Source organism: Strongylocentrotus purpuratus, unplaced genomic scaffold (assembly GCF_000002235.5).
Source record: "Strongylocentrotus purpuratus isolate Spur 01 unplaced genomic scaffold, Spur_5.0 spur5_scaffold_3, whole genome shotgun sequence".
Classification (NCBI taxonomy): Eukaryota; Metazoa; Echinodermata; class Echinoidea; order Camarodonta; family Strongylocentrotidae; genus Strongylocentrotus; species Strongylocentrotus purpuratus.
The window spans coordinates 28,527,588-28,549,250 of NW_022145609.1; the positions used below are offsets into that span (position 1 = coordinate 28,527,588).

A 21,663-nucleotide genomic window follows, 5' to 3' on the forward strand; every position below is an offset into this window, starting at 1 on the left:
GCTAAATTCTCCACTAGATCACAACACTTCTTCATTCATCATTCAAATATTTTTAATGAAATAAGTATGGAAAATGAATGAATATCAAGACTCTGTACCTACTCTGTATACACTAGTGTCCTTTGGCAAGACATTAATCGACACTCGCCACTCTCCACCCAGGTGTTAAATGGGAACCGGTAGGAAGGAATTCCTTAAATGCTGTGAGCGTCGAAATCGGCAGCCTAGCATAGCCGGGTAATGTTGGAGCGCCTTGCAAGGTCGAAACGTGCGCTATATAAGAATCTAATATTATTATTATTATTATTTCATACCCAGTGAACCTCAACCTCCAAGTATATCATATTCCGCAGGGAAATGTTTCAACTAGCAATAAATAAAGGGGGGCTGATAGGGGATGTCGGACTGGAGTTGGACTGGTGATGACGGTAGCTCCTAACCAACAAACACTACACATTATTTTGAAGCCAAAACATGATAATTGGGTTAACACTGGTCAGTCTTTACTCATGTTACCCTTCGACTCCGTCCAATGTGTCTGTCATCAGTGGAATATCAGCTTGGTCTGTGTGTCACTTCTTGAGTTTCTTGAGGACGTTGCCTTGTTCTACCGCCGCTAACCTCTTCTTCCTTTGCTGCTCATAAAGGGACACCAGTACGGAAAAAAATGAAAAAAGATATCGTGATTGACAGTGTCATAACAAGTCTATTTTACTCACAACTTGCCCCTCTACATAGAGAACAGCCATTGAGAATATTTAGTAATTGATTCTAAAAATGATGACACAGAGTAAAAAGTAGTAAAGAGAACCTCATTACATATGATTAATATAGAGTGCTATTTGATAATGTTTGGTTAAACCACACAAATTTCCAGTTTGAAAGACATGACATTAAAATTATCTTAACTGTTTGGTGAATTCCAAAGATTGGTGAAGGAAGTGCTGTCAAAAGGATAGAGCAAGGCAAATGTCAATAGGCACACATTTTCATGAAATTACCTTGCTGCAATGATCTAGTGCACTTTACAATTTGAAACACACATTATGCCAAATTCTCCATTTAATTCTGTTAGCAAAATGTCTTTTGATATTTGAGCCTTCCTTTCTCGACACAATATTTATTGATAATTATGGATGAATGGGTTCAGACAATTACTCCCAATGAACACTTGTGGACTGCAGTCAAGTCTTACTCCCTTCCATTACATGGGCAGCAAAACCCAACTATAGATCTACTTTAAATTTGCACTAAAACTCAATTTTTTAAACAGAAACACAACATTGTAATGGCTGTTTCCTAAGTGCATATTAAGCCTACCCTGCTTTGGTGACCACCTGTCTACAAAGACCACATTTTTTGTTTCCCTTGAAAGTGGCTTCTCATTGAAACATGTACTAAAGGAACCTGTCTATGAAGACTACTTTTTTTTTCCCTTGGTCCCTATAGACAGGTTTGACTGTATAATGATCAACATACCAATGAAATAAAGACTTTGAACTCCAAATTTCACTGATGATAATGTTGACAAACTTAAGAAATGGAGTTGTTTAATATTGATACTTACTGGGGTAATTGGAGTTGTCGACACAACATCTACGATGATCTGATCACCTAAATCAGTCATCTGGAGGAAGAAAAAAATACGAAATAATAAATGACATTAGCAGAGGCTGTGACTATGGTTGGAATAACAGAAATGTAAAATCAAATCTTAACCTAGTACCGGTAATGGCATAGCAGCATGCTAGGAGGAATGGTCTGTGAGTGTGAGTGTGTGTGAGTGTGTGTGTGTGTGGGGGGGGGGGGGGGGGGGGGGTGGGGGGCGGGGGATACTACTAATAATATAATAATAAAAACGGTGCTTATAAAGCACTTTTCACTGAAGTCTCTAAGTGCTACAACAGGTTGAACATTACAGCAGGTCGCAATTATCCAATGACATATTCATTTTCTCTGTCATCACCCTTATCAAGGATAATTTACCAATGGTATTTCCTGAAGTATTTCCCATTTGGTAAGAGCAACAAGTGTGTACATATTGGTGAGAATCACCACAGTGACCACATGATACTATGTTTGTCTTTGTTCATATTCCATGTAACACCAATACAAAACAAGTTTCTGTATCATACAATGAAGGAAAATAAAACTTTAATCTTGAGGATACTAATGATTATTAACAGTCATGGAATACACTCCTGAGTTATTAACATTCATTTAGACGCTTGAAAAAAAACGCCACAGTTTACCACTTCGTATCTAAAGGAGCCTTCAAAGGATCCTGCGAAGACTACAGAATCTTAGAACAATTTCACCATGTTCAGTGTACAAACTCAATGTCAATTTCACCATTGCAGTGTACAAACACCATGGCAATTTTACCATGTTGAGTGTACAAACACCATGTCAATTTCAGCATGTTCAGTGTACAAACCCCATGTCAATTTCAGCATGTTCAGTGTACAAACACCATGCCAATTTCACCATGTTCAGTGTACAAACACCATGTCAATTTCACCATGTTGAGTGTACAAACCCCATGTCGATTTCAGCATGTTCAGTGTACAAACACCATGTCAATTTCGCTATAATCAGTGTACAAACACCATGTCAATTTCACCATGTTTAGTGTACAAACACTATGTCAATTTCACCATGTTCAGAGTACAAACACCACGTCAATTTCACCATGTTCAGTGTACAAACACCATGTTCAGTGTACAAACACCATGTCAGTGTCCCTATGTTCAGTGTACAAACCTTTCTACTGGTTCCTGGAGAGAGTGGTTCTTCTTTGATGTCCTTCTCCTCATCTTCACCTCTCTCCTCCGCTCCTTCAATGATGTTCAAGGATGCTGATAATGATGTCTCTGGTAGGATACCTGCTGTAATGGATGCTGGTAAACCCAGCTTGGTCCCACCTATGCCTTCTCCTGCTGCGAGCGCTGCTCCTAGGGTCAATGTTGGTTTGGATGGGAGTTTTCCTGGGGCTAGAGCTTCATAACGGTGCCGTAGGGTCTGAAGCTCAAATTCACAGTTTGCCAGGGCTAGCTTCAACTCATACAGTAGCACCATGTCTGATCTATAGTCAGAAACATAGTGATGGTAAATTCATTTCTTTCAGGTTCAATTCATACAAAAAGGTTCCCAGATCACGGCAACAGGGAATCTATGCAATAGGTTGATACAACAGGCAAATAAAGCAAGTGCTGAACTTTTAACCACAAAACCTTACTGAAATACCGATGCCATCAATTGAAATGGGCTTAATGAATGGATCTCTGACATAACCGCCCAACAGCCTTATATCTTCATCTTTTAGCAACACACACCTATACCCATTAGTTTTTGAGGAAAAGACTAAATTTTGCATATTTTCAAAAATTGACCTTGAATGAACCCTAGATGATTGCAAACTATTCCAGTGGTTTCCAAACTCATAATTACATTCTTTTGAAGCACATCACTATACATGTACATAGACACAGACTCTATGACCTCTAATGACCCCTATACGACCTTTAAAATATCAATTTTTAAAGAAAATTGTTTTATTCACAACGTCTACAGCATAGATGCTTCAGTAGAATTTATTTTTTTATTTTTTAGAATGTTAACAAGTTTCCTCAAATCATTTCCACAGCTTTTTGGAAGCGCACAGGAACCTTATAATGTGGTATGCGCTATACAAGAATGGAATATTATTGTTATTTATCTGACTCCATTGAAGTGATTTGTTTTTTAACATACAAATTTTGACCTGATATATAACATCATTATTAGTATTATCTTTCAAATGCAGTTGGAATTTAACTTTTTCATTTTTTTGGCCTGCAAATGGGACATAGTACCTTTAAGACTCTGTTGAAGATCTATCTTTTTGTAAATTGTTGATTTTGTTCCAGCTGCTTAGTGACTTTTTTGGTTATAGCATCATGTACATATTTAATATTTAATTTAATTTTCATTTAATTTTCATGTTTAAATTTGTATTACCTGAATGTACAATCTATTACATGTAAGCTATATAGGAATTGCGTATGATTATTATTGTTTGTAATTAATTATTTTCATGTATCAGGCATAAATGTCCATTTCTATTCCACCCTATCTCTTAAAGCGCATAGGGACCTTCTTTATGTTAGTGATATGCGCTATACAAATAACGTTCATTTTTATTATCACTGGTAAGCAGTGCATATTTTCTGCCGTTATTATGATACATATGAGAGAAAAAATATGATACATAGTACATACCTGACTTCATTGTAGAGAAGAGAGACCTCTTCAGTAGGCATGGGTTGTACTGGAATACCAAGCTCATCTAATAGGTGCTCAATAGCTTTGGTTTTCTTCAGTCCAACAGCCGATGGAAGCTTCATCTAATCATCAAATATCAATCAATCAAATCTTAATGTCAGGTTCAATCTCCATTTCATTTTTGAAAACTGAAAGTCACAACATATTTACATTATCTCGCATTTGCAGCCCTCACATTGTAAGCACATATCTCACTTTTTAAACAATCAATTTTGAAAATCATGGTGTAGAATGCGAGATTCCTAAATGACACACACACAGCAAGTAACCTAAATCTATAGCATATAAATGTAAATCTAACCCTAAAATGGCATCAAGGCCCCATTACAGATACTATTGGCCTGGTCATTAGAATCGTACTAGAACACGATGTATGCACCATCTCCACTCCCTAAGAATAATGTGGAAGATCACTGGGTGTCACTATGGCATATTTGATCACAGAATTTGGCTTCCTATCAATTCAATTCAATTAAATTTTTTATTTCGCCGTCGGTTTTCTGGTTGCTTACTAACAAGCATTTATTGCTTTCTTAGCTGTCAGGTAAAATAACCACCACTATCACCCACCCACTATATACATATTCCTTTTGAGACAATCATATTTGATACTGAGACCCATTTAAATTAAATTAAACAGCAAATTTTCAAAATCCTGACCTGAAAGGGATATACATGTACACCAGACATCACCATATCTTGAACATTTAATACCTTAACATATACCGGTACATATTTATCAGTAGTATTGGGTCTAAATACTTCTGATGAGGATTCCATATTATACAAATAATACACATCATTTTGTTTGTGCATTAGTAAGAATTACCAATACAAGGTACCTTTGGAACAGTCTAACACGCCCGAGGCGGTAGCCGAGGGTGTTTGGCTTGTTTTGAAGGTACCGAGTGTGGGTAATTTTATTAATGCCTGAACAAAATGATGTGTATTATTTGTTTTATAAGATTATGTTTTATTTGTTTTATAAAATGATGTTGTATAGCATGATTTTACTAATGACCGGTCATTAGAATTGGAATACTAATGGCCGGTCATTATCAAAATTGCGCGTTAGGCAAAATACATGCCTGGTCTAATAAAACAGGATATCTTACCTTTTGGCTCCTAAGATAAACACCCGATTGCTTGAAATCAGGAAACTTGATACCTCCAGTTTCCAAAATCTAGAAGTGATAATCAAAGTGAGAGGTAAATAATGAATTCATCTTCTAATCTTTGAAGATGGCATGATGCATCAAGAACTCATATATATTCCCAGGTCTAATTCTAAAAAAAATAGGAGAATTTTTGCTCTACAGTTAGGTATAACTCATCTGAATTGATTTGATTTGATTTATTTATTTCTGTTTAATTTTCTTTATCTTTTGCATTTTTACAAATATATAACAAACAAAACATTGCAATTTGTTCACATTTCAAAAGAATATAATTCGATCTTTAACCTCATGAAATATAAGAAAAGAATGTCCAGTCCCAAAGAATGTTACTGTTGATAAAAAGGTGTTTAAAACTTGGAGTCTACTCAAGCACTCTGACTTAATATGAGTTACAGGATTTGTGCAAAATAACCAAAGGAGAGGATTAGAACTGAACAAAATATTCTGCCTAGGTATGAACGCATTAGCTTACTCACTCATAAAGGTATGGGTGATCAAAAGAAACAAGTAGCCAGGATTGTAAAGAGATAAAATCTATAACGACAAACTCGAGATCAGAAAAACAATTATTACTTCCACACTGTATGATGCCTCAAAATTGTGAAAGTAAACAGAAGTACACTCTTTCATAAAATCTAAAAGAATAATATTGAGGATAATAACAAATAACTAAATTTGAACATGCTATCCAAACACATGTTTACAGAACTTGAACGGAGAATTACACCATGTTACTTTGTTTATTTATTATTTTTCATTTGCCATATATTTGAAAGCACTATTAGAACATACTACATGTACATACACGGAAAGGAATTGATGTTAACATGAGCTCACTGTTAGCCTCATTCCACAGAACTGTCTAAGCTAGCTCTCTGTCTCTCTTTTTTACTTTAATATTTATGTAGTTATTGAAGTAATAGACAAATCTAAACTCACCTTGGTAGATCCTTCCAGTTCTCTTTTCTTGCTGAGCGGAAGTGAAAGCTTCTTCTTGTTGATCTTTCTTTCTGTTCTCCTTAAGTCCGCGTTGTTATCTGCAGCTGTTATAAGCTTCTGAAGGTCCTGTGCCTTCTTTTCCCGCTCCTTTTTCCTCAGCTCAATCTTTTTCATTTCAGTGATGAGCGTCTCCTCCTCTTCAACCTGAAAGTACCAACAGCATCCATCATACATTTTCAGTCTATTTTTTTCTTTTCAACATATAATAAGCAAGCATGTATTGTCACAGTTGCCAACCCTTGACACCCAAAAAAAGACTGAATATCCTTTAAAAAATCAGATTTTTACGAAAACTCGACACTGACAGTACCACTGCCCCAGGCAAGTAAAATGTCAGAAAATGTTTTACTGGTACGAATGGTCAAGTCAAATGTAAGCTCTTTCATTAACACTTTAAGAGAAAATTATAAAGCAAAGTTTTTGTCTGGGTTGCGTATTTCACTCTTATTATCGCACCAAATACAATTAAATCGTACTGGTTGGCATTTCTGCATTGTGTTCATGTGACATTTGCTCTATTCATTCTACATGTCTAATATCAGTTGACTGATAAGTTCCATGCCCTCAATGTTAATATCAGGAAAGACATCTGCTCTAAATACAGCATGTAGGTTTAGAAGAATATTTTTATGGCTTGTTTGGATATGGTATGATAAACCTACCCCCCCTCCCCCCTCTCTCACTAAAAAATGAATCTAAATAATTATCCCTTTACTCTTCTCAAGCTGACCGAGCTTTTTATTGTTAACTATAGTGTGACGCGCTCAGTGTGCGCCAATTCATCAAGCCCCTGTGGCTTTTATGGATGCACCTTTTTCCATCCCACACTTTTAGTAGATCTTATAAATAAGGTTTTTTTTTTCTTCTTTTTTTTTCTTCCAATGGTTATACAGTGTTCATATATATATATATATATATATTTCTTTGCCTATGTGTTACATCAAAGTATAATGTCATTTTTACTGTGATTGGAATCAAATAAAAGTCAAATCGATTCAATGATATTTTCCACGCTGTTACTTACCTGTTCGTTAGTTCTGTTATACAGCCTGATCAGCTGTTCTTTCCTTCTCCTTTCATGCTCTGCATCGAATGCCTGTGGAGCCCTGTTACTGAGGGTGGGGTCACTCCGAACCTTGGCTAGTTTGTTTATTATACTGTAGTACCTTTCCTTCATGTCCTCCATAGATCTTTTCTGTTAACATGAAAACAAAATAAACTGTATTCATCTCTTTGGCAAGGTATAGTGAAACCTGTCTACAGTGACCGCCCAAGGGAGAGAAGAAAAGTGGTCTTTATAGGTGGTCTTTTATGTACAGGTTCCTTTAGTACATATTTCAATGAGAAACCATTTTCAAGGGAAACATAAAAAGTGGTATTTGTAGACAGGTGGTCACTAAAGCAGGTTTGAATAACATGAGATGAATTTTAAATAAATGTACTTGAAAAGAAGGCTAATAACAATATAAATATGGGCTCCTTTGGAAAGGTTGACTACAAAAATGTTCTATTCCAATCTTATTAGCTGCAATGGTTAACTACTGTACTGTCTGATTAACCACATTATAAATGGTTACTTGAGGTATATATACACATTTGAATTGTATTGATTCTAGGGCTTTCTTTATAGATTTCTATTACAGTTTAATTGTATAAACTACACATCACTTCATACGTGTCTTCTCTGAATTGACTGCAAGGCAGTAAACTTGATATTAATCAAACTATTCAGTAGCATTCCATTTAGAACATTCTCCACTTTCCAATAACTTGAACTTATTTAAACCTTTTTTTTGTTACAGCCTTCATAGTTAAAGCTTCTTTTACAATCAGCCATTCATCCCAAAAAATCCTTTTCTTACACATTTTCGTTTATCCCACATTGCATTATTGAACATCCTCTTCACACAAAAATTGTTTATTCTGAACTTGTCAATACTTTCAGTCATTCTCTTTTGTAGTATTTTACTGTGATTATATTTTTTTCATGTACATTTTATGTCAAACCTCCTAAATATACAAAAGCAGTGTAAACTCAGTTCCTGAAAATGATTACAAAGCCAACAAATTCTTTATAGTTCTTTACTTCATGAATATATACAAGTATATTGGATGAGATCTTACCCCATACGTTATCTGATCAAATCTGTCATTAACAATGACCCAGCGAAGGTCAAAGCGGGTGCAAAGGTCAAACATGTGATCAGTAGCTAGCCGTGTCCATTTCTCACTGTGTAAATGAAGTTGATATTCCTGGTCCGTGTACATTGGCATCTGAACTGACTGGAATTCAAAAGGGGAAAAAATGAAGAAAAAAAAAATTGCGAAAAAAATTATATTAATAATACTGTGGGAGAATATTCACTGCTCATATACAGTATGTCGATTTTGCAAACATACTTTAACGACCCACGCAAGAGTCCAAATGTGCCTCACAAATTTCAGCATTTCATTCAAGGTTCACAAGGTAATAAGACTATGTGGTAGTCATTTCTTCTTTTCTTCTATTTTCCACTCTTTTCCGTATACACAGGTTTTTACTTCATATGATTGAGTCAGGCGCGTACGCAGGAATTTTTCAAGGGGGGGGGGGGGGGGGGGGGGTTTTAACATTTATAAATCGGGCCGAAAATTTCGCAATGACTCAGCCAGCCGCTGAATAAGCGGGGGGAGGGGGGGGGGGGGGGTTAGAGGACACTTTTTTTTTTTTGTTATCCCCAAAAAATCGCAATGACTCAGCCGACCGCTGAATAAGGAGGGGGGGGGGGGGGGGGGGGGAGGATACTTGCAAAAAAAAAAAAAAACAACCAAAGGGGGGGGGGGGGTTTAGGGGGGTTTACACACAAAAAAATACCATGGGGGGGGGGGGGGTTAACCCCCCAAACCCCCCCCCCCCCCCCCCCCCCCCCCCCCCCCCCCCCCCCCCCCGCCCCTGTGTACGCGCTTGGGTTGAGAACTGTTCAATACTTCAATGAATAATACTACATTGTCATAAAAGACTCTATGCAAAAGGAGAGTATTCAGTCAAAAACGATGAGAGGTATTGTATCCTTCCTAAGTTCTGTGATATTAAAGTGCAATTGGGGAAGAAAAGAAAATCATCATCTACATGTAACTATCTGCTTGAAAGCTTTTTCCCCAACACACAGTTCAATTTACATATATAAATTAATGTAAAAATACTCTGTGTGTCATTCCCTTTAATTTGCTTAATCTCTGATTTTTAATCTGAGTTTATTTCGATATGAGTTCCTTTCCACAAAATCTGAACATAAAATGAACATGTGGAATTATTGACAACAAAACTACTTTAAACTTCATTGTCTTTTCATACATAATAGTTTTTAGAAAAGAAAATAATTCCTACCCTAAATATACCTGACAGACACTGCCTTTTAAAATAACAGGAAAAATTTGATGCAGATATCCCCTAAAACACCTCTTTAGAATGTCTGTGAGCTTGAAAAACCAGGGACCTGTCTACATTTACAGGTCCCTGGATAAACACTAAAAACCAGGGACCCGTCTACATTTACAGGTCCCTGGATAAACACTAAAAACCAGGGACCCGTCTACATTTACAGGTCCCTGGATAAACACTAAAAACCAGGGACCTGTCTACATTTACAGGTCCCTGGATAAACACTAAAAACCAGGGACCCGTCTACATTTACAGGTCCCTGGATGAACACTAAAAACCAGGGACCTGTCTACATTTACAGGTCCCTGGATGAACACTAAAAACCAGGGACCCGTCTACATTTACAGGTCCCTGGATGAACACTAAAAACCAGGGACCTGTCTACATTTACAGGTCCCTGGATAAACACTAAAAACCAGGGACCTGTCTACATTTACAGGTCCCTGGATAAACACTAAAAACCAGGGACCTGTCTACATTTACAGGTCCCTGGATGAACACTAAAAACCAGGGACCTGTCTACATTTACAGGTCCCTGGATAAACACTAAAAACCAGGGACCTGTCTACATTTACAGGTCCCTGGATAAACACTAAAAACCAGGGACCCGTCTACATTTACAGGTCCCTGGATAAACACTAAAAACCAGGGACTTGTTTACATTTACAGGTCCCTGGATGAACACTAAAAACCAGGGACTTGTTTACATTTACAGGTCCCTGGATAAACGCTAAACACACACACCTTGTCAAATCTTGCAAATGGATAGTCCTTTCCTTCATCGGCCACCCTTCTCCAATGCTGGAAGACGGCTCCATCTTTCCTTCCTGGGTTGGTGAAAGGCATGAACTTCCAGGGTCTGACCTGCCATCTCCCTAGCTTGACCTTCATCGACTTGTAACCATGGTTACTATCTGATGGTATCAGCGGGGGTGGGTCTCTAAAATAAAAATGGTGAATAAAAACCCTTGATAAAATCTTTGGACAACTGGGACTTACTCAGGTAACATTCTCATCATATTAAAAAGTTTAAGTTTTCATTGCATTAACATACTAGGTTAGTATGTGAATCCAACTTTCACCACTTTAATCAAATATGGAAATGTTCTGAATTTGTGCCCAGAACTACATGTAATAACAAGGAATTGTAATGATAATAATAATAATAATACTCAGTTTTTATATAGCGCTTATTAGAATCACTAAGCACTTCCAAATTTGGAGATTATTACTCCGGCTTTAGCTGTGCTGCCAATACGGCACTCTAGCATTTCAAAGAATTTATTTCCTGCTAGGTCAAGTACATGAACAGGTGTAAATGAACTTTCCAACATTTTAAATTTAGCTACAATTCACAGCCCATAATAACTTCACTACAAGACAATTACCGGTACTACTAAAACTAAAAGTCCTACATATGGAGGGTGAATGGTGCTTACAGTGTAGTACATTAACAAGATGTCTGACTTTATACAACTTCATGTACATGTATTTATTTACTTATTAGATATATATCAGCCTCCTTGAAGTGTTACCAAAAAGAAATGCAATAAGAAAAACTAACATACCAGTGTAACCAAGACAAAATACTCATAATACACTGAATATCATGTTCATGGTATGTACACATGTACATTGTAAGTGAGCTTTCTGACATGCGATTATAAATAAAAAAGAATTATGTCGATCTAGTTTTAACAAATACTGTGCAATATTAGAAGGAACAAAATCTTAATTTATTCATTTATTTTGTTGTCACTTAATATCAATCATTGCACTATGCATCTATTCAGAAAGAAATAAAAAAATTAATTGTTTCAAACTTACTTGTTATCAGAATAGAGTAATGCATAGACTTCTCTGTGCATTCCCTCGGGTCGCTTGAATACTGCTTCATTATTTTTCTTCAGTTTCTGATAGAAAGAACAAGAATAAAATGGTCTTGTGTTAGAGACGAGAGTTATGTAGGAGATCGATTCAACAACTTACAGTATATGAATGGGGTCATAAATGTAACCTCATAATGAATACAGCCATAGCCATTACAAAAACAAATATAAAAGAAAAGATACAAATGGTACAAGTTGATGTCCTTAGTGCTCTACTTCAGCATACAATAATTGATAAGCAAAGTTAGTGAAGTTCTCAATTCCAGTAGGCTTCCTCTCTCAAACTTCAAAAATCAAAGCAAGAAAGTGCAACTGACACTGACTGGTGTTTCAACTTTCAAGTGGATTTGGGTACATCCTAATCCGAGTGAGATGGAATACAAGTTTTGTCCTTCTGTTTTGTGAACCTAGAGTGTAAAATCGACCCATAGTCCCATACATGCCATGCCATACATGTATCTAGTAAACTCCTTGTACATGTAGCTACATGTACAAACACAGGTGTTACAGCCTTATCAGTAGAGGGCTAGAGGCGCATAGCCATTATTTACACAGCCCAAAAAACATCTTCTTTTTTTTAAATTTCCATTTTAACTACCCGGTACTGAAAAATCCAAAAAAAACTGCCAGGGTTTGATCATTCTTTTTTTTTCTTTGTGTATTTGTGCTCATACACCAATTGTCCTAGACCGAAAGCTTCAGTTTCTGATATCAATGATTGTTCCACTGAGATTACATCTGGCTCCACTGACTGTCTCTATACAGAGACTGAAGTACATCATATGGGATAGTGAGTGGAAGGAATTATCGCTCATATTAAAATATGAATCCTCTCCGAAAATGCGGACGATCCTTATTTTTGAGGATGCATCCGTCCGCATTAACGAAGACGGTCCAGAACAATTGCAGAATACCCTACCAACTACCAACGACCAAATACTATTGAATGAAAGAGTCCAACGACCATCGACCAACAGTCTGAAAAACAGTCTGACTAATTATAACCAAAGACCATCGACCAAATACTATTGAATGTAAGAGAGTCCAACGACCATCGACCAACAGTCTGGCAAATATTAGAAATATTAGAAACCAATGACCATCGACCAAATAGTATTAAGGCATATTTGTTTAAAAGAGCCAACAACCATAGACAAAGATACTGACAAATATTAAAAAAGAAGCCAACTACCATCAACCAATGCTAGTCTAGTCTACTCTAAGCACAAAACTATTTTTTTCTTTTGTATTTTTAAAATGAGACATCACTTCACTTGTTGATTAAAGAAGCACAAAACTATCTTTCTCTTTTGTATTTTTAGAACGAGACATCACTTAAAATATCTATTAGTCTTTGACAGCAGACTAAGCAGTGTCAAGAGCTTACATGTAGGTGGTGTGCACCTGGGGTGGGTTCCTAGAAACCATAATAAGTCTAACTTCTTGACTATCCTAGTATTGAAACGTGTGTTATAGAATTAACACGCGTTTCAATGGGATAGTCAAGAAGTTAGACTTATGACGGTTTCTAGGAACCCGCCCCTGTAATCCAGCTAACAATGGAAGTTACAAACCGATTCAGCCAAGGAGGCAGGTTCGAAACTGAGTCACGTCTTTCGGATGGTGACGTTAATAAAGGTCGGTCCCCAGACGTAAATCTGATTGACACACGTCTGTAAAAACCCAATTACACACACACACACTTACACATACAATACAAACACATACAAAATATGTGTGTGGGACTATACACGGGCTGGACGTTGCATTAGTGAAATAGTGCTCAGAATTCAAGTAGTTCATCTAAACCCTATTAAATGACCATTACAGACAAGAAACAAGTCAAAGGTAAGGACATTAATCAGTGCTTATCAATATAACAGAAATTTTGCATGAAATATCATCAGGAAAGCCATCTAAATTGGTCACAAATTAGCAACAAACACACCAAATTCAGAGCTGCAATAACACTAGACCGAAAGCTTCAGTCTCTATAATCGTCGGTTGTTCCACTGAGACTACGTCTGGCTCCACTAGACCTCCGGTTATAGAGACAGAACGATCGCCTATGCCAGCCTATGTTGAACTTATTCCGCTAGATTTTAGCCGCTAGGCCCCTCCCACAAACTTGCCACGGCCGTATTGTTATGCCCCCAAAATCCCCCAAAATGTCATTTTACCTCGTTCATTTCCAATTTTAAATTAGGCCTAGGCTATAATACATCGGTTCCACTTACTAACTTCATTGATATAATCCGTTTAATGGTCCCTTTTAAGGAAATTATCGGTCAAAATCGACATCCATGTTGAAAATCTTGCAAGCCGTGTTAAACTCTCGCTGCCGTCAATCTCATCCCTTCTAGTCTACGCCGAAGGCAAAATGATTATGAAGGAAAAACTGTGCGCCATCTACACGTTCGTAATGGCGTTATCACAGTTTTTCCTTCATAATCATTTTGCCTTCGGCGTAGACTAGAAGGGATGAGATTGACGGCAGCGGGAGTTAAACACGGCTTGCAAGATTTTCAACATGGATGTCGATTTTGACCGATAATTTCCTTAAAAGGGACCATTAAACGGATTATATCAATGAAGTTAGTAAGTGGAACCGATGTATTATAGCCTAGGCCTAATTTAAAATTGGAAATGAACGAGGTAAAATGACATTTTGGGGGATTTTGGGGGCATAACAATACGGCCGTGGCAAGTTTGTGGGAGGGGCCTAGCGGCTAAAATCTAGCGGAATAAGTTCAACACAGGCTGGTATAGGCAGTCGTTCAGTCTCTATAACCGGAGGTCTAGTGGAGCCAGACGTAGTCTCAGTGGAACAACCGACGATTATAGAGACTGAAGCTTTCGGTCTACAATAACACACAAAACAGCGTAAAATTCACATTTTCGTCCACCAAAATGATTATAAACACTCGCATTATACAATCTTCAATACCTTTATCACCGTTATCGCAAACAATAAAATCACAATCTATATCTACGGCTAATATACGAAGACTGAAAATGTGGTAGGGTATTCTGCAATTAAGCCGACGATCCTTATTTTCGGACCAGTGCCCCTACCCTAGTGCCCTACACATCAACACGTCATGGGGAAGGTTGGCAAATGTCATTTTACCAGACAGTTATTTCTGTCTAGATGGTTATTTCTGTCTAGCCTTAACTGCCCAAGGAGCTACATATACAAGTCATGCAGTATCTTGCTGGCTCTCATCTCAGCTACTATGAGACTATAAAGAGACAGGGTGCCACTGCATTCTGCACTAGGCCATCCTCACGGCCGCGGCCCCGTCCGTGTACGCAGCCATGGACAAGGCCTGGTCGAACCACACGGGCGTGAGCCGTGACATGACATGTCTATCTATGCATGGGGTTAACGTATGTACATAGGCGGCTGTAGCTGTACGTACCTGTTTTTTCTGCTCTCCAATTATTCCTGTTTTTCTCACATTTTGACCAGATTCACCGTGAGAAGTTGTAGGGAGTCTTTCAGAATCAATATCCCACTCTAAAATATCTCTGACATCAACCATCTTTGACAATTTAGTGCTAAAAAAGTAAACAACAAGCTTGAGCAAGGAAAACGAGATGCGATTCGCGATACTACATGTCCATAATAATAGTTTAGACCCTACCAGTCGTTTACAGAATATACGATTGAAAAAGACTTTTATGGAATATGTTTGTATAATAAAAATATTTCATATAATTTAAATCGAAGGCTTATGTATATTTTAATCTTTCATGAATTATTTGTACCAAAATATAATGAAAAACAACATGCAAATTATGTACTTACTGCTGGATTATGTTTCATGCAATAAAATATAAATACATTAAGTCTTCCCGCTCTTTCAGCGAAGGGGGTATAGCTCAGTGGTAGAGCATTCGACTGCAGATCGAGAGGTCCCCGGTTCAAATCCGGGTGCCCCCTTGTCACCTTTTTATATTTTTTAACATTCTTTTTTTAAAAAATAATTTACAAACTATACTCACCAACACAATCGACATTTAAACAGAACCAAAAATCACCTTTTCCCTTTTCCTTTGTTTTTTAACACATATTAGGAGCTATATATTCTGACAGTTTTGTAGTTAGGCTATATCATCATTCTGTTTCAGTTGGTACGCCTATTATCTTTAAATTAAAAGCTAAACTTGAGAATAAGAATATACGGTACTCACATATTAAAGATACAGTTGAGTTCTGTTAAAAAAAGAAAATGAATTCTCACAGAATCAAACGAAACTTACACTGAATGTTCAAGATTACAAATAAATGTCATTTGCCAAACAATTTTGGTAGAAAATGTATACTGGCTGAGTAATGAGCATTGAAAGATAAGGGAATCACTTAGGTAAGCCGACACAATGTGTGTAGTCCCATACATATCTTTCTGTGTACAGTGCTTGTTCCTTTACCAAGACTGGGCCAAATTTATTACGGTTTTGATGACTCCAGAACCTTGCAGTACACTCAAATACTTACATGCTACATGATCAACCTTTTCTGATCCATTCCACACCTTTTCTTTCACATTGCTATCAGATGACCAGAACTCACCTTTATCTTTAAGACATAATTATGGGGGTATGCCGCTCTAATGGATCTTTTGCACAAAAAATTCCCTAAACATGGGTCCCATTTGAACAAAAATAGCATTTAAAATGAGTCAGTTTTTTTTTATTCCAAAATTTCAGGTGTTTGCATTATTATCAAATACCCTGGAAATGTGAATAAATGGACCTTACTTTGTAAATAATGACCCTTTAAAATGGGTAGGGATTTCGAGTCTTGAGCGGCACACCCCCGTCTAAACCATTTTTGAGTACCCCGCCCCCCCCGGGCTCTTTCCTATCTCTCTACCCATCTCTTTTTCTCATTTCCCACCTCCTTATATCTGTCTTTGTTCTAGTAATCCTTCTCTCTTCTAAACTTTATCTTAGATAGTATGTCTGAAGTACAATGTAATTCATTTGTCGTGTTAATCGTTCATTATAACATTTTCCATAGATTTTGCAATTCACTTTTCGTATGTTTGTTTTTCTGAACCTACAGGCTTTAGTATTACGTCTCTAAGTTGATCTGATATTATTACTGTTCGGTTCGTATAAGATTATTTATTCAGGCCTATTTATTTATTTTAAATGGTTTATTTCATTAAAAAACACTCGCGGCCCGAGAGCCGAATTGCAGTTTCTGTTACAAAGTATACATCAGTGACAAAGTAAAATTACACGTAAAACATAATGCATACTATGGTAGTAAATTTGCAATTCTTTTTGTACATAGAATATATAATAAGTGCTTTAACTGCTCTTGCTATAATTACTCCCCGGCAATTCTGTTTACATTAATCAAACTCCCAAACCCAAGCCAGGTTTGGGAGTTTGATTAATGTACAGAATTGCCGGGGACTATTATGTTAACATTATAGTCAGCAATTCTCTATGTTCTTTTTACTATTTATAAAATCCTACAATTTAGTAATATTGGTCGCTAATGATTTGTTTTCCCTTTAATCAACCATTGCTTCTACTATACAATTTTCAGATAAAGCATTACAAAGCCAATCTCTTTCAAAACCCAAAAGCAGGACTATATGACCTACCGATGCTACACTATAATACTGTATAATGGAATAAAACCTATGAATAAAATTGAAGATGTTTATACTGGCTAGAAAAAGGAGGCTCAACGCCACTGCACCCCATCACATCCCTCCTGGGCCAGGGAATGTAAAAAGGACTGCGGCCTTCATTAAATGAAGATTTTTAGTATATACTGGCTAGAAAAAGGAGGCATTAAGGCTAAGCCACTGCACCCCATCCCATCCCTCCTGGGCCAGGGAATGTAAAAAGGGCGACAGCCTTTTACTTTCTTACAAACATACAAAGGAATAATCCATCCATGACGTCATTCTCTTCAAAGCAGTTTCCCGTCCACTACCTTTGTGTAGCGTCCTGTCCAAACCAAGGATCTTGTCTCGTAACTCCTTGACCGAACTCAACACAATTACAACAACAACAGGTGTGCGCACACCAGTCCGCACCCGGGCCGTGTACATACAATGTACGGTGTATGTTTGTCTGTGCAGCGATAGAATATTTTGGCGTCATTGGAGCTATAAGATGGCGCCTGCTTAGTAACGCCATGATATTTTATACGCAGTGACGAACGCTTACAAATTGGTTATTTTCTGCTTGTGGTATTCAGGTTGAGCACCTGAATATAATTATGGTAAGGAATACACATTTACCATTTTTATCACCTTTATCATAGTATCATTAGAAAACTTGCCGCTTAGTCACGACCGTCGACTTTTTATGTCCATCTTTTATCATAGTAAGTTAATAGCCTAATGCGTTTCGACCCAAGTCAACTTACGAATCATGGCCGGTTACGGTATTTAATACGGAGAAGGGAACAATATTCTCACGCTCATGAATCCAAAACATGTATTTTTGTCATACATTTCGAATTAGGGGCCTATGCATTGTCAGAATGTATTATGATCATTGCAGAGCCCTCAAGAAGAGCAGTATCAATACGGATGAGGCTATACCCTAAAATGTGATCAGTTTGTTTTCTTCGTGCGTAGTAGTAGTAGTAGTAGTAGTAGAAGTACTAGTAGTATATATTAGTAATTGTATATATTAAGTGTTGTTGCTGCTGTTAAATATTATGAATTATATTTCATATAGATGAGTATAAAGTATTCACTGAAACCATATACTTTCATTAAACTTTGATAAAACATTAAACAATGATATTAATTCACTTTAATAAATAAAAATTGAATTTCAGCAATCGGTATGAGACGTTCAGGAACTGCATTTGTTGCACTCGTGCTTTCTTTTCTGTATATAGGTAAGTCAGCATTGTTCCCTTTTTTGTCAAAGTAAATTCGTTTACAATTAAACGGTAACCATTAGATAAGTAAGGAAGTGGAGATGGAAGAAAGAGTTGAGACATCACTCGGTTGAGAACTAGTAACATATGGAGAATGGTTGACATAGTAAGGAGACAAAACTCTTCTTGGCGAGATTCTAAATGACTGATTTTAATTTAAATGATGCATCATGATCACTATAGAATCGGGTACATGATTTCATGAATCATTTTTTTTTAATAATATTAAAAGAGAACATTGATTTCTCTCTTTAGAAAGCGCTCATACATGCATGTAATGCCATGCGAGCTTTCAAATCAAATCATACTTTTATATCAAGTTTTAAGAGTTACCGTATTCAAGGTCTAGAGTGGCAATTTCCTTGATTTCTTAACAGATGCCATAGCGGGACTCGAACCGATGAATTTCTTTCCCTATTCTATTGTTGTCAATATTCGACACTACTCTCTCTAAAAAAAAAAAATAGAGTGAACACGGACGTCACTCCTCTGGAGAGTGAAAATAGAGTGAACATTCACTCTTTTCTTCTTATAGAGAGCACTCGAAAATCAATAGATATTCACTCCTAAACAAGTGATCACGGACGTCACTCCCAAGAAAGTGAAAATAGAGTGAAAATTCACTCTTTTTTTTTTAAACAGTAAACTATCACTAACATAAAACCTATACATGGTAGAATCTAATGATGATAATAATTAATTCATGAAATGTTTTGTTTCATTTAGCATGTTTAGCGGAAGCAAATGTAATAAGTTTGGGGAGTATGCTTGGATGGCTAGATCCGAAGCTTAATTCTATCTTTGGAGCTTACGGCAGATTCAATAGATATGGATGTTACTGTGGTATTGGTGGCTCAGGATTACCAGTGGATCAAATCGACTGGTAATAATCATTTATACTTCTCCTCGTCCTTCTTATTCCCTTTATTTCTGTATTATCATCATCATTTTTTTTTCTTCCTCCTCCTCCTCCTCTTCCTCCTCGTCTTACTCTTCTTCTTCTCCTCGTCCTTCTTATTCCCTTTATTTCTGTATCATCTTTTTCTTCTTCATCCCCCTCCTCCTCTTCCTCTTCTTCCTACTCTTCTTCTTCTCCGTCTTCTTCTCCTCCTTCTTCTTACTCTTCTTCATTTTCTTCTTCTTCTTCACGTCTATCTAATTATTAAATAATTCTTGCAATTTTTATAATATCCGAATTCCATTTCATTCACATATTTTTAACGTTGATCACGTAAGAATGTAATTGTCCTTCGAAAAATAATGTCGATTTTAAATAAACTTGGCATTCCTTTCCAGTTATGATAAATGATTTTTGTTAATTCTATTCAGCTGTTGTCAGCTACATGATGCATGTTATGACAGCTTAACAGACGACGGGACATGTACAAGGGGAGGAACATTTAGCCATCTTTATCAATATACTAAATACAAAGAAGATGGAAGACCACAAATCAAATGTAGTAAGTAGAACGTTCATTATGAATATAGACGTAATAAGGAAAATTATCATCTTTTCATGGAACAGTATATGGATATTATTATATTAATATCAAATATTGAGAAAAGAAGAAAAGGAAAATGAACACGAAAAGAAAAAGAAAAGGTGCCCTAATATGAGGTTGGTATAATTGCCACCCAACTTTTGGCAAACTTCTAGGCAATCGTCTGTAGTAATATAAAGTTTGCCAAATGAATACTGCGTGTATGCTCACTTTCTACCAAATGCGCACTATACTATTATATTGCCCCTTGGAAGAATTTTCCCATACATAACCAACCTAGAGTTAATTGAATCAGGGTAGACACGGCCCTATAGGTTTATTGTCTAATAGGCATAGTTGTCCAGGAAGTAGTTTTCCTAGTTTTCTGCTGGTAAACTTGTCCTCGAATATAATACTATTCCAGAAGTGGTCTCTTATATTGATTGAAATACTTGACATTTTCAAGGTGAGATAACTGCCTTCCGAACGGGATGTCAAGAGAATGTAATTATCTTGTAAACGTAATTTTTGCTATGTAGGCCTATAGAAAATAAAAAGGGAGAAATAATATTTGGATTCTTATTATTGTGCATGGAATAAATAAATTTGGCCCCATGACTTGAAATGAAGCAATTGAAGCTTATTAAACTTATTTTGTTGATATCATTTATTTATTCGAGAAAAGTATAATACAGACGGAGTATTATAAATAAATTCAACATGGTTTGAGGAAAGAACCCCAAACAAGTTGTTTGGCAAAGTAGTACCATAATAATGACAGCGAGAAAGTGCCCTTCTTACCAGGTCCATTGCTTGTAAAGGCTTGTAATGTTGCTCTTCATTTAGAGAACTTTAACTATAATTATTTGTATTTTCTTACAGAGGAATCTGACGACCCTTGTGCTTACAAGCTGTGTCAATGCGATAGAAAGGTGGCAGTTTGTCTTTCTACACACGAATCCAAGTACAATATGAAGTACAAGAACTACGATCGGAATACTAAATGCGAGAAGAAAAAATGGATGCAGGCAGACTTCTGTCAAATACCATAACATCTTCGGGCAATGTTACTGTCCAAACTGAATTCCAATAATACCAACATCATGATCAGCTCGACTTCATTAACCTCCATTGTTGTTAATAATAATAATATTTAGCTTTTATATAGCGCTTAAAGGTAAAGACCAGTAATGGTCATGCGATTGCATTGTGAAAGAAACGTTGTGGAATCGATCAGAACAGGTCGATCATCTAGCATCTAGCATCTGCAAGGTTCTGGAATCATCAAAATGATAAGAAATTTGGCTCATTCTTCGTAAAGTTACAAGCACTATACACAGAAAGATGTATATGGGACTACCCTATCTCTCTCACCAGACCATGAGAGAAATAAATTTACCAAATATATGAATTAGTAGGCGGTTTCCCGGCAAATTTTTTATCATCA

General features: G+C 36.7%; 2 protein-coding genes and 1 non-coding gene across 5 annotated transcripts; 2 read left to right on the forward strand and 1 right to left on the reverse strand.

Moving 5' to 3' along the window:
- Window positions 1–236: 236 nt before the first annotated feature.
- LOC590163 (DNA methyltransferase 1-associated protein 1) lies at window positions 237–15,420 on the reverse strand. Of its 3 annotated transcripts, none has more exons than XM_030996739.1 (11): window positions 15,233–15,420; window positions 11,749–11,834; window positions 10,666–10,861; window positions 8,625–8,783; window positions 7,525–7,695; window positions 6,441–6,644; window positions 5,439–5,507; window positions 4,261–4,385; window positions 2,764–3,085; window positions 1,568–1,627; window positions 237–635 (listed from the first exon to the last, which is right to left on the reverse strand). In XM_030996739.1, the coding sequence occupies exons 1-11, from the start codon at window positions 15,353–15,355 to the stop codon at window positions 573–575; spliced, it is 1,578 nt and encodes a 525-aa protein (XP_030852599.1). In that variant the 5' UTR covers window positions 15,356–15,420; the 3' UTR covers window positions 237–572. The 3 variants fall into 3 exon arrangements, with proteins under 3 accessions (XP_030852599.1, XP_030852597.1, XP_030852598.1); XM_030996737.1 differs by having other exon boundaries at window positions 237–653; XM_030996738.1 differs by having other exon boundaries at window positions 237–650; window positions 1,565–1,627.
- Window positions 15,421–15,684: 264 nt separating this feature from the next.
- TRNAC-GCA lies at window positions 15,685–15,756 on the forward strand. The gene has a single exon. It is a non-coding gene; the product is annotated as a tRNA-Cys (tRNA).
- Window positions 15,757–17,829: 2,073 nt separating this feature from the next.
- Window positions 17,830–21,385, forward strand: LOC752200 (phospholipase A2). Its single transcript, XM_001177297.3, has 5 exons — window positions 17,830–18,063; window positions 18,631–18,693; window positions 19,462–19,618; window positions 20,065–20,195; window positions 21,099–21,385. The coding sequence occupies exons 2-5, from the start codon at window positions 18,639–18,641 to the stop codon at window positions 21,266–21,268; spliced, it is 513 nt and encodes a 170-aa protein (XP_001177297.1). The 5' UTR covers window positions 17,830–18,063; window positions 18,631–18,638; the 3' UTR covers window positions 21,269–21,385.
- Window positions 21,386–21,663: the final 278 nt, after the last annotated feature.